This window comes from Odontesthes bonariensis, chromosome 3 (genome assembly GCF_027942865.1).
Source record: "Odontesthes bonariensis isolate fOdoBon6 chromosome 3, fOdoBon6.hap1, whole genome shotgun sequence".
Lineage (NCBI taxonomy): Eukaryota > Metazoa > Chordata > Actinopteri > Atheriniformes > Atherinopsidae > Odontesthes > Odontesthes bonariensis.
The window spans coordinates 880920-894573 of record NC_134508.1 but is presented as its reverse complement, the minus strand read 5'-3'; the positions used below and the strand labels follow the sequence as shown (position 1 = coordinate 894573).

Genomic DNA, 13654 nt, shown 5'->3' with positions numbered 1-13654 from the left:
CTACGTACTACATACTACGTACTGCGTACTGCGTACTGCATACTGCATACTGCGTACTGCGTACTACGTACTGCATACTGCATACTGCGTACTGCGTACTACGTACTGCATACTGCATACTGCGTACTACGTACTGCATACTGCATACTACATATTGCATACTACATACTACATACTACATACTGCATACTACGTACTGCGTACTACATACTGCGTACTGCATACTGCGTACTACGTACTGCATACTGCGTACTGCATACTACGTACTGCGTACTGCCTACTACGTACTACATACTGCGTACTACATACTGCATACTGCATACTATGTACTGCATACTGCGTACTACGTATTGCATACTACATACTACATACTACATACTGCGTACTACGTACTGCATACTGCGTACTGCGTACTGCGTACTGCATACTGCGTACTGCGTACTGCGTACTACGTACTGCATACTACATACTACATACTGCGTACTACGTACTGCATACTACGTACTGCGTACTGCGTACTGCATACTGCATACTGCGTACTGCGTACTGCATACTGCATACTGCGTACTGCATACTGCATACTACGTACTGCATACTGCATACTGCATACTACGTACTGCATACTGCATACTACATATTGCATACTACATACTACATACTACATACTGCATACTACGTACTGCGTACTGCATACTGCGTACTGCATACTGCGTACTACGTACTGCATACTGCGTACTGCATACTACGTACTGCATACTGCATACTACGTACTACATACTGCATACTACATACTGCATACTGCATACTACGTACTGCATACTGCGTACTACGTATTGCATACTACATACTACATACTACATACTGCGTACTACGTACTGCATACTGCATACTGCGTACTGCGTACTGCATACTGTATACTGCGTACTGCGTACTATGTACTACGTACTGCATACTGCGTACTGCGTACTGCGTACTACGTACTACGTACTGCATACTGCGTACTGCGTACTGCGTACTACGTACTACATACTGCGTACTGCGTACTACGTACTGCGTACTACGTACTACATACTGCGTACTACGTAATGCATACTGCATACTGCGTACTGCGTACTGCATACTGCGTACTGCATACTGCATACTACGTACTGCATACTACGTACTACATACTGCATACTGCGTACTACGTACTGCGTACTACATACTGCATAGTGCGTACTAAGTACTGCGTACTGCATACTGCGTACTACGTACTGCGTACTGCATACTGCATACTGCGTACTGCGTACTGCATACTACTTACTGCGTACTACGTACTACATACTGCATACTGCGTACTACTTACTGCATACTGCATACTGTATACTGCGTACTGCGTACTGCATACTGCGTACTGCGTACTGCGTACTGCGTACTACGTACTGCGTACTGCGTACTGCGTACTGCGTACTGCGTACTGCGTACTGCATACTGCGTACTACGTACTGCGTACTGCATACTGCATACTGCGTACTACGTACTGCGTACTGCATACTACATACTACATACTGCATACTGCGTACTGCATACTCCATACTGAGTACTGCATACTGCGTACTGCGTACTGCGTACTGCGTACTGCGTACTGCGTACTACGTACTGCGTACTGCGTACTGCGTACTACGTACTGCGTACTGCATACTGCGTACTGCGTACTGGGTACTACGTACTGCGTACTACGTACTGCGTACTGCGTACTGCGTATTACGTACTGCGTGCTGCGTACTGCGTGCTACGTACTGCGTGCTGCGTGCTGCGTACTGCGTACTGCGTACTGCGTGCTACGTACTGCGTGCTGCGTACTGCGTACTGCATACTACGTACTGCGTACTGCGTACTGCGTACTGCGTGCTACGTGCTGCGTGCTACGTACTACGTACTGCGTACTGCGTGCTACGTACTGCGTGCTGCGTACTGCGTACTGCATACTACGTACTGCGTACTGCGTACTACGTACTGCGTACTGCGTACTGCGTACTACGTACTGCGTACTACGTACTGCGTACTGCGTGCTACGTACTGCGTGCTGCGTACTGCGTGCTACGTACTACGTACTGCGTACTACGTACTACGTGCTGCGTGCTGCGTACTGCGTACTGCGTACTGCGTACTGCGTGCTACGTACTGCGTACTGCGTACTGCTAACTACGTACTGCGTACTGCGTACTACGTACTGCATACTTCCATACTGCGTACTGCATACTGCGTACTGCGTACTGCGTACTGCGTACTGCATACTTCCATACTGCGTACTGCGTACTGCATACTTCCATACTGCGTACTGCGTACTGCGTACTGCATACTTCCATACTACATACTGCATACTGCATACTGCATATGATTCTACGATTAAGATGGCGCCGACTGTTGTGGCACGCCATCTCTCTGTCTCTGTTCCTGTCTCGTATGTATTGTTTGTTGCTTTAACAGTGGTGTCTTTGCTAGTGACTGAATCTAAATCTTCACTGGTGTATGAGCGCCAGGCCCTTTTAGACATCCGAGACACAATCGGAAAGTTTAGTCCTGTTGGCGATGAATCGAGGACTACTACGCGTCATCAACCTTTTTAATCGATGCCAGAGGAGTTGCTTCGCCGGGAGCCGGCTTTTCTCCCTTGGAGAAGGACCCGTAGGAGACGAGGTCGGGCTCGTGGGACACGCGCAGGCATGCGTGTTAAGCTCCGTACCTGGCTTAAGGATAAAACTATAAATCACATCGGTGAGTATTCCCTTCGTAAAGTGGATCTACTTTGCCAGCAGCGGAACCTCCTTCCTGTTTACCTGGCGTTTACCCAGCTCGATCAGCTGATGTGGAGCTGCTGGACACAGAGGAGGCGGGGCTCGAGAGGTGGCGTAAACTCTGACAACCTGCATCGGCTGCACTGCACGGCTTCTCCTCCGGATCAGGAGCGAAGGGTCCAAATGGCTCTTTTAAATGCCAGGTCCCTTTCTAATAAGACGTTCGTCCTCCGTGACTTTTATGAAACTCATCAGCTGGATGTCATGTTTTTAACGGAGAGTTGGCTGCGTGACGGTGAAGTGGCGCCCCTGCTGGAGCTCTGTCCTCCTGACACCAGCTTCTTCAGTTCCCCCCGAGACTGACAGGGAGAGGAGGGGGAGTTGCCTCAGTCTTCAATGACATTCTTAAATGCAGTCAGTCTGCAAGCTCTGCTGCATTTGTCTCATTTGAATCGCAGCTCTTCACTATAAATCATCCCTGTGTGGTCTTAGTTGCTGTTATTTATCGCCCCCCCAAGTATAATGGACATTTTATTTCTGAATTTGCTGATTTTTTAACAAGTCTTGTTGTTCATTATGACAGGATTTTAATAGAATTATGTGTCTTACCGATTTTAGACCATTTAATAATTCTGTTTGATATTTTAATTCTGAAATCATTGACCTCAGGGAGAGAAATGGCGACATCAAGGTCATCTCGGTATATCAGCCCCAGTGCCTTACAAGACTTTAATTTAAGATTATCCGATCTGGTTGACCCAGTTTTTAGTATTGATTGTTCATTGGAGATCTTAACTGAGCAGTTTAATCTTGTCCTTCATGACCTGCTGGATTCGGTGGCCCCAGCAAAGGTTAAGTGTCTTAAAAAGAGTCCTACTCCCTGGCTGGATGCAGATGTTTTAATTCTGAGGAAAAACTGTTGGAAAGTTGAGCGCAAATGGCGTCAATTCAGACTAGAGGTATTTTATCAGGCCTGGAAAGATAGTCTGACTATATATCAGCTTGCTGTGTCAGCTGCAATGTCATCCTACTATTCTCATCTGATTGAGAATAATAGGCACAATTCAAAACTGTTGTTTGACACTGTGTCAAAACTTACCCAGAGCAATCAGGTGGTCAGCTGCCCTCAACTGACAGCACAAGATTTTCTCCTGTTTTTTAATGACAAGGTTGAGGACATCAGACTGAAGATTCCCCTTTCCTCTGACTTTGCACTCCCTTCATTGTCTGAACTATCTAAGACTGTAACATCGGCACGCTCAACAACCTGCTCTTTGGATCCTCTCCCATCCTGGGTGATAAAGGAGCTTTGGTCTACATTAGGCCCATATGTTTTATCCATTTTAAACTATTCCTTGTCTTCAGGAATGTTTCCAGCATGTTTTAAATCAGCTGTGGTAACACCTTTACTGAAGAAACCTAGATTAGATCCTGACTCACCATCAAATTACAAACCCGTCTCGAACCTTGCTTTTTTATCAAAGGTGTTTGAGAAAGTGGTCTCAAAGCAGCTCGTCCAGTATTTAAACACAAATGATCTCTTTGAACCTCTTCAGTCTGCTTTTCGCGCAAATCATTCCACAGAGACTGCGCTGACGAAGGTGGTTAATGACTTGCTATTAAATGTTGACTCTGATCGTGCTTCGTTTCTTTTGTTGTTAGATCTCAGCGCTGCTTTCGAGACGGTTGATCACTGTATTTTGATGGAAAGACTCGAACATTATTTTGGCATCTCGGGCAAGGTGCTGCTGTGGTTGAAGTCTTATTTATCTGACAGATCTCAATGTGTTTTGTTTAATAATGTTCTGTCAGAGTCCTGTACAGTCAGATATGGGGTTCCACAAGGGTCTGTTTTGGGTCCCCTGCTTTTCTTCCTCTACCTTGCACCACTTGGTCAACTATTACGCTCTTTTGGAATCTGTTTCCACTGTTATGCGGATGACTTACAAATGTATATACTTGTAACCTTGGAAAATGGGTATGACTTGTCCAAACTTGAGGTCTGTCTTTCAGCAGTTAAGAGCTGGTTTTCAAAAAATTTCCTGTTCCTTAATTCTGCAAAAACAGAGATGATGTAGCCTGATTAACATAGACTTTCAAATCTCTTCGAGATTCTGGTCTGACCAAGACCATAACGAATACGATTCGAAATGGCCTGGTCAACCCGCCTCCCTCGGGTTGCTACTGGTTGAGGCCAGAAAAGGCTGTGCCTAAGCTTAAGCCAATCACACCACTCTTTCCTCTGACGTATGATTTAGCTACCAGCGGGGCTAACTGGTAGATTAAACTCTTACCAAAGCCAGTAGGGAGCAAGGCGAAAACGTCTTTCCTGTCAAGAAATGATACAAGGGCTGTTCTTTGCTCGATTTTTAACGAGAATCTCCCGTCGAACACTTTCATTACAGCATCTACAGCAGTGTCAAAAGCTTGACGCTGCTCCATGTTGATATTGAATGAAGCGCTTCCGTGTACAATCCATGGGTTGAGTGGCAGTTCAACCACGTCACTACCTTGAACACGCCTCTACCCTGGGCCGTTGCCGCTGCTCAAAGTTGATTGCTTCCCGACAAAGTGGGTGGAGTTCCCATTTTTTCGGGAACTCGAATCCACCTGAATGAGCAGTTTGCCTGAGTAAGTGTAGCAGAGCCGAAGGTGTTGCGTCACTGCGAGGGCGGAGCCTGGGTAGAGATGATGGTCATTGGACCTCAAAAACTGCATAACTTATTTGAGAATGTTACTTTGTCTCTGAATGATTGTGTTATTCACTGTAGCGACAAAATGAAAAATCTTGGTGTTTTATTTGATCAGACTCTTGTGTTTGACAAACACAGAAAGGAGGTAACCAAAGTGTCCTTTTTCCACCTCAGAAAGATCGCTAAGATCAGGTCCATCCTGTCTTTTGAGGATGCTGAAGTCCTCATCCATGCCTTTGTCACCTCTCGCTTAGACTATTGTAACGCCCTTCTGTCAGGATTGCCTAAAAAATGTTTTCGTGGCCTACAGATGGTGCAGAATGCTGCTGCTCGTATTCTGACCAGAGCAGGCAAATTTGAGCACATTACCCCGGTGCTGGCCTCTCTTCATTGGCTTCCTTGTCAGGTTCGAGCTGATTTTAAGGTTTTATTGTTGACATATAAAACTGTAAATGGTATGGCACCCTCTTACCTGAATGATCTTTTAAACATGTATGCACCTTCTCGTGCTCTTCGCTCTCAGGGAACTGGCCTTTTGAATGTCCCTAAGGTCAGAAAAAAGACTGTCGGAGAGCGAGCTTTTTCCTTCCGGGCTCCTAAGCTTTGGAACAGTCTTCCTGTAGATATAAGACAGGCCTGCTCTGTGGATGTTTTTAAAGCTAAGCTAAAGACCCACTTGTTCACCTTGTGTTATGTGTCATGAGTGTTTTTAACTTTTTTATATGCTATTTTAACTGCCTGTACAGCACTTTGATTTGAAAGTGCTTTACACATAAAATTATTATTACTGCATACTACATACTACATACTACATACTGCATACTGCATACTGCATACTGCATTCTACATACTACATACTTCCATACTGCATACTGCATACTGCATACTACATACTACATACTACATACTGCATACTGCATACTGCATACTGCATATTACATACTTCCATACTGCATACTACATACTACATACTACATACTGCATACTGCATACTGCATACTGCATTCTACATACTACATACTTCCATACTGCATACTGCATACTACATACTACATACTTCCATACTGCATACTGCATACTACATACTACATACTACATACTGCATACTGCATACTGCATTCTACATACTACATACTTCCATACTGCATACTGCATACTGCATACTACATACTTCCATACTGCATACTACATACTACATACTGCATACTGCATACTGCATACTGCATATTACATACTTCCATACTGCATACTACATACTACATACTGCATACTGCATACTGCATACTGCATTCTACATACTACATACTTCATACTGCATACTACATACTACATACTTCCATACTGCATACTGCATACTACATACTACATACTACATACTACATACTGCATACTGCATACTGCATTCTACATACTACATACTTCCATACTGCATACTGCATACTGCATACTGCATACTTCCATACTGCATACTACATACTACATACTGCATACTGCATACTGCATTCTACATACTACATACTTCCATACTGCATACTACATACTGCATACTACATACTTCCATACTGCATACTACATACTGCATACTACATACTTCCATACTGCATACTACATACTGCATACTACATATTACATACTTCCATACTACATACTACATACTACATACTACATACTGCATACTGCATACTGCATATTACATACTTCCATACTGCATACTACAAACTGCATACTACATACTTCCATACTACATACTGCATACTGCATACTACATATTACATACTTCCATACTGCATACTGCATACTACATACTTCCACACTGCATACTGCATACTGCATACTACATACTTCCATACTGCATACTGCATACTGCATACTACATACTTCCATACTGCATACTGCATACTACATACTGCATACTGCATACTACATACTACATACTTCCATACTGCATACTACATACTGCATACTACATACTTCCATACTGCATACTACATACTCCATACTACATACTACATACTTCCATACTACATACTACATACTGCATACTGCATACTGCATACTACATACTACATACTGCATACTGCATACTGCATATTACATACTTCCATACTGCATACTGCATACTGCATACTGCATACTACATACTTCCATACTGCATACTGCATACTACATACTACATACTGCATACTGCATACTGCATATTACATACTTCCATACTGCATACTACATACTGCATACTGCATACTGCATACTGCAAACTACATACTACATACTGCATACTTCCATACTACATACTGCATACTGCATTCTACATACTACATTCTACATACTACATACTACATACTGCATACTACATACTACATACAACATACTACATATTACATACTACATACTTCCATACTGCATACTGCATACTGCATACTACATACTACATACTTCCATACTACATACTGCATACTTCCATACTACATACTACATACTGCATACTACATACTACATACTGCATACTACATATTACATACTTCCATACTACATACTACATACTACATATTACATATTACATATTACATACTACATACTGCATACTACATACTTCCATACTGCATACTACATACTCCATACTACATACTACATACTTCCATACTACATACTACATACTGCATACTGCATACTACATACTACATACTGCATACTGCATACTGCATATTACATACTTCCATACTGCATACTACAAACTGCATACTACATACTTCCATACTGCATACTGCATACTGCATACTACATACTTCCATACTGCATACTGCATACTACATACTACATACTGCATACTGCATACTGCATATTACATACTTCCATACTGCATACTACATACTGCATACTGCATACTGCATACTACATACTACATACTGCATACTGCATACTGCAAACTACATACTACATACTGCATACTTCCATACTACATACTGCATACTGCATTCTACATACTACATACTGCATACTACATACTACATACTTCCATACTACCATACTACATACTACATACAACATACTACATACTTCCATACTGCATACTGCATACTACATACTGCATACTGCATACTACATACTACATACTTCCATACTACATACTGCATACTGCATTCTACATACTACATACTGCATACTACATACTACATACTTCCATACTTCCATACTGCATACTGCATACTGCATACTACATACTTCCATACTGCATACTGCATACTGCATACTGCATACTACATACTGCATACTGCATACTACATACTACATACTTCCATACTACATACTGCATACTGCATTCTACATACTACATACTGCATACTACATACTACATACTTCCATACTACCATACTACATACTACATACAACATACTACATACTTCCATACTGCATACTGCATACTGCATACTGCAAACTACATACTACATACTGCATACTTCCATACTACATACTGCATACTGCATTCTACATACTACATACTGCATACTGCATACTACATACTACATACTTCCATACTTCCATACTGCATACTGCATACTGCATACTACATACTTCCATACTGCATACTGCATACTACATACTGCATACTGCATACTACATACTACATACTTCCATACTGCATACTACATACTGCATACTACATACTTCCATACTGCATACTACATACTCCATACTACATACTACATACTTCCATACTACATACTACATACTGCATACTGCATACTACATACTACATACTGCATACTCCATACTACATACTACATACTTCCATACTACATACTACATACTGCATACTACATACTGCATACTGCATACTGCATACTGCATACTACATACTACATACTGCATACTGCATACTGCATACTGCATACTACATACTGCATACTGCATACTACATACTGCATACTGCATACTACATACTACATACTTCCATACTGCATACTACATACTGCATACTACATACTTCCATACTGCATACTACATACTCCATACTACATACTACATACTTCCATACTACATACTACATACTGCATACTGCATACTGCATACTACATACTACATACTGCATACTGCATACTACATACTGCATACTGCATACTACATACTACATACTTCCATACTGCATACTACATACTGCATACTACATACTTCCATACTGCATACTACATACTCCATACTACATACTACATACTTCCATACTACATACTACATACTGCATACTGCATACTACATACTACATACTGCATACTGCATACTGCATATTACATACTTCCATACTGCATACTGCATACTGCATACTACATACTTCCATACTGCATACTGCATACTACATACTACATACTGCATACTGCATATTACATACTTCCATACTGCATACTACATACTGCATACTGCATACTGCATACTGCAAACTACATACTACATACTGCATACTTCCATACTACATACTGCATACTGCATTCTACATACTACATTCTACATACTACATACTACATACTGCATACTACATACTACATACAACATACTACATATTACATACTACATACTTCCATACTGCATACTGCATACTGCATACTACATACTACATACTTCCATACTACATACTGCATACTTCCATACTACATACTACATACTGCATACTACATACTACATACTGCATACTACATATTACATACTTCCATACTACATACTACATACTACATATTACATATTACATATTACATATTACATACTACATACTGCATACTACATACTTCCATACTGCATACTACATACTCCATACTACATACTACATACTTCCATACTACATACTACATACTGCATACTGCATACTACATACTACATACTGCATACTGCATACTGCATATTACATACTTCCATACTGCATACTACAAACTGCATACTACATACTTCCATACTGCATACTGCATACTGCATACTACATACTTCCATACTGCATACTGCATACTACATACTACATACTGCATACTGCATACTGCATATTACATACTTCCATACTGCATACTACATACTGCATACTGCATACTGCATACTACATACTACATACTGCATACTGCATACTGCAAACTACATACTACATACTGCATACTTCCATACTACATACTGCATACTGCATTCTACATACTACATACTGCATACTACATACTACATACTTCCATACTACCATACTACATACTACATACAACATACTACATATTACATACTACATACTACATACTGCATACTACATACTGCATACTACATACTACATACTTCCATACTACATACTGCATACTTCCATACTACATACTACATACTGCATACTACATACTACATACTGCATACTACATATTACATACTATATACTACATGTTACATACTACATACTACATACTTCCATACTTCCATACTACATACTACATACTACATACTACATATTACATATTACATATTACATACTACATACAACATACTACATATTACATATTACATATTACATACTAACTACTTCCATACTACCATACTACATACTTCAATTCTACATACAACATACTACATACTACATACTACATACTTCCATACTACATACTGCATACTACATACTTCCATACTACATACAGCATACTACATACTGCATACTACATATTACATACTATATACTACATATTACATACTACATACTGCATACTACATACTACATACTTCCATACTACATACAACATAGTACATACTACATACTACATACTACATACTACATACTTCCATACTACATACAACATAGTACATACTACATATTACATACTACATACTTCCATACTACATACAACATAGTACATATTACATATTACATACTGCATACTACATACTACATACTACATACTTCCATACTACATACAACATAGTACATACTACATATTACATACTGCATACTACATACTACATACTACATACTTCCATACTACATACTACATACTTCCATACTACATACTACATACCTCCAAACTACATACTATATACTTCCATACTTCCATACTGCATACTGATCGATCAGACAGTATGCAGAGCGTTTACCCACAATCACTCCTGCCCGAGCCGAAATCAGCCGGCCTGAAGCTGATTTCTCTAAGCTCTAAACTCTAAACGCTACTAAAGCTAGCCGCAGTGAGCTAACACACTTCCGGTTATTTTCACAAAATAAAATACCCGTTGCCTTTTATCATAGGGAAAGCCATTACCATACAATTGGTGCTTTTGTTTTGAAAACAGGAAGTGAACCTACCCTCGTTGTAGCTAGCTTGAAACTGCCGTTTTGACAGGAAATGACGATCGGCGACGTCACGTTACGTTGCATCTTGGGTAGTTTGAGTATGAGTAGTAACCTCATGATGCATACCCAACATTTCAGAGAATCTAGTATGCATCCGGGGTTATTAAAAAAAGTTAAAGTTAGTAGGAGTAGTAGGAGAAGTAGGAGATTTCGAACACAGCCATTAACTTATTACTTTGAGCTTCTGCTTATGCAACAGATCACCTGATCCCTTACAGTGGTTGATGACATCATGAGTCGGTGGCGCCGCTCAGTGGACGAACTGGGTGTGGGGCGGCGGCAGACGGGCGAATGTGAGCGCGCTCAGGACGCTCTCAGTCGGGTCACTTCCTGTTTCCAGCAGTTAGTGGTGTCGCTCGGCAGCTCGGCCGACAACAGCTTCCTGAGAGACGAACTGGACGAGACCAGAGCCCTCGCTCACCGGATCTGCACCGGTAACACCTGTCTGTCTCACCTGTGTCTCACCTGTGTGTCTCACCTGTCTGACTCTAACTCTCACCTGTCTGTGTCTGACTCTCACCTGTCTGTCTCTGACTCTCACCTGTCTGTCTCTATCTCTCACCTGTCTGTGTCTAACTCTCACCTGTCTGTCTCTGACTCTCACCTGTCTGACTCTAACTCTCACCTGTCTGTGTCTGACTCTCACCTGTCTGTCTCTGACTCTCACCTGTCTGTCTCTATCTCTCACCTGTCTGTGTCTAACTCTCACCTGTCTGTCTCTGACTCTCACCTGTCTGTCTCTGACTCTCACCTGTCTGTCTCTATCTCTCACCTGTCTGTCTCTGACTCTCACCTGCCTGACTCTAACTCTCACCTGTCTGACTCTAACTCTCACCTGTCTGTCTCTATCTCTCACCTGTCTGTCTCTGACTCTCACCTGTCTGTCTCTGACTCTCACCTGTCTGTCTCTGACTCTCACCTGTCTGTCTCTAACTCTCACCTGTCTGTCTCTAACTCTCACCTGTCTGTCTCTGACTCTCACCTGTCTGTCTCTGACTCTCACCTGTCTGTCTCTGACTCTCACCTGTCTGTCTCTATCTCTCACCTGTCTGTGTCTAACTCTCACCTGTCTGTCTCTAACTCTCACCTGTCTGTCTCTGACTCTCACCTGTCTGTCTCTAACTCTCACCTGTCTGTCTCTGACTCTCACCTGTCTGTCTCTAACTCTCACCTGTCTGTCTCTGACTCTCACCTGTCTGTCTAACTCTCACCTGTCTGTCTCTGACTCTCACCTGTCTGTCTCTGACTCTCACCTGTCTGTCTCTGACTCTCACCTGTCTGTCTCTATCTCTCACCTGTCTGTGTCTAACTCTCACCTGTCTGTCTCTAACTCTCACCTGTCTGTCTCTGACTCTCACCTGTCTGTCTCTAACTCTCACCTGTCTGTCTCTAACTCTCACCTGTCTGTCTCTGACTCTCACCTGTCTGTCTAACTCTCACCTGTCTGTCTCTGACTCTCACCTGTCTGTCTCTATCTCTCACCTGTCTGTCTCTGATTCTCACCTGTCTGTCTCTGACTCTCACCTGTCTGTCTTTAACTCTCACCTGTCTGTCTCTAACTCTCACCTGTCTGTCTCTAACTCTCACCTGTCTGTCTCTAACTCTCACCTGTCTGTCTCTGACTCTCACCTGTCTGTCTAACTCTCACCTGTCTGTCTCTGTCTCTCACCTGTCTGTCTCTATCTCTCACCTGTCTGTCTCTGACTCTCACCTGTCTGTCTCTGACTCTCACCTGTCTGTCTCTGTCTCTCACCTGTCTGTCTCTATCTCTCACCTGTCTGTCTCTGACTCTCACCTGTCTGTCTCTGACTCTCACCTGTCTGTCTCTCTCACCTGTC

At 41.9% G+C, this 13654-nt stretch overlaps 1 protein-coding gene across 2 annotated transcripts in view; it reads left to right on the top strand.

Annotated features, from left to right (window-relative positions):
* LOC142377632 (regulator of G-protein signaling 9-binding protein) overlaps positions 1–13654 on the top strand; it is a 29350-nt gene that overhangs the window by 12367 nt on the left and 3329 nt on the right. The window contains exon 2 of one of the 2 annotated variants that reach the window (XM_075461940.1): positions 12016–12250. In XM_075461940.1, coding sequence (XP_075318055.1) covers positions 12049–12250 — 202 coding nt within the window. In that variant the 5' untranslated portion in view covers positions 12016–12048. Of the gene's footprint in view, positions 1–11952; positions 12251–13654 lie in introns of those variants that run through there. The other variant, XM_075461939.1, reaches the window with a different exon arrangement.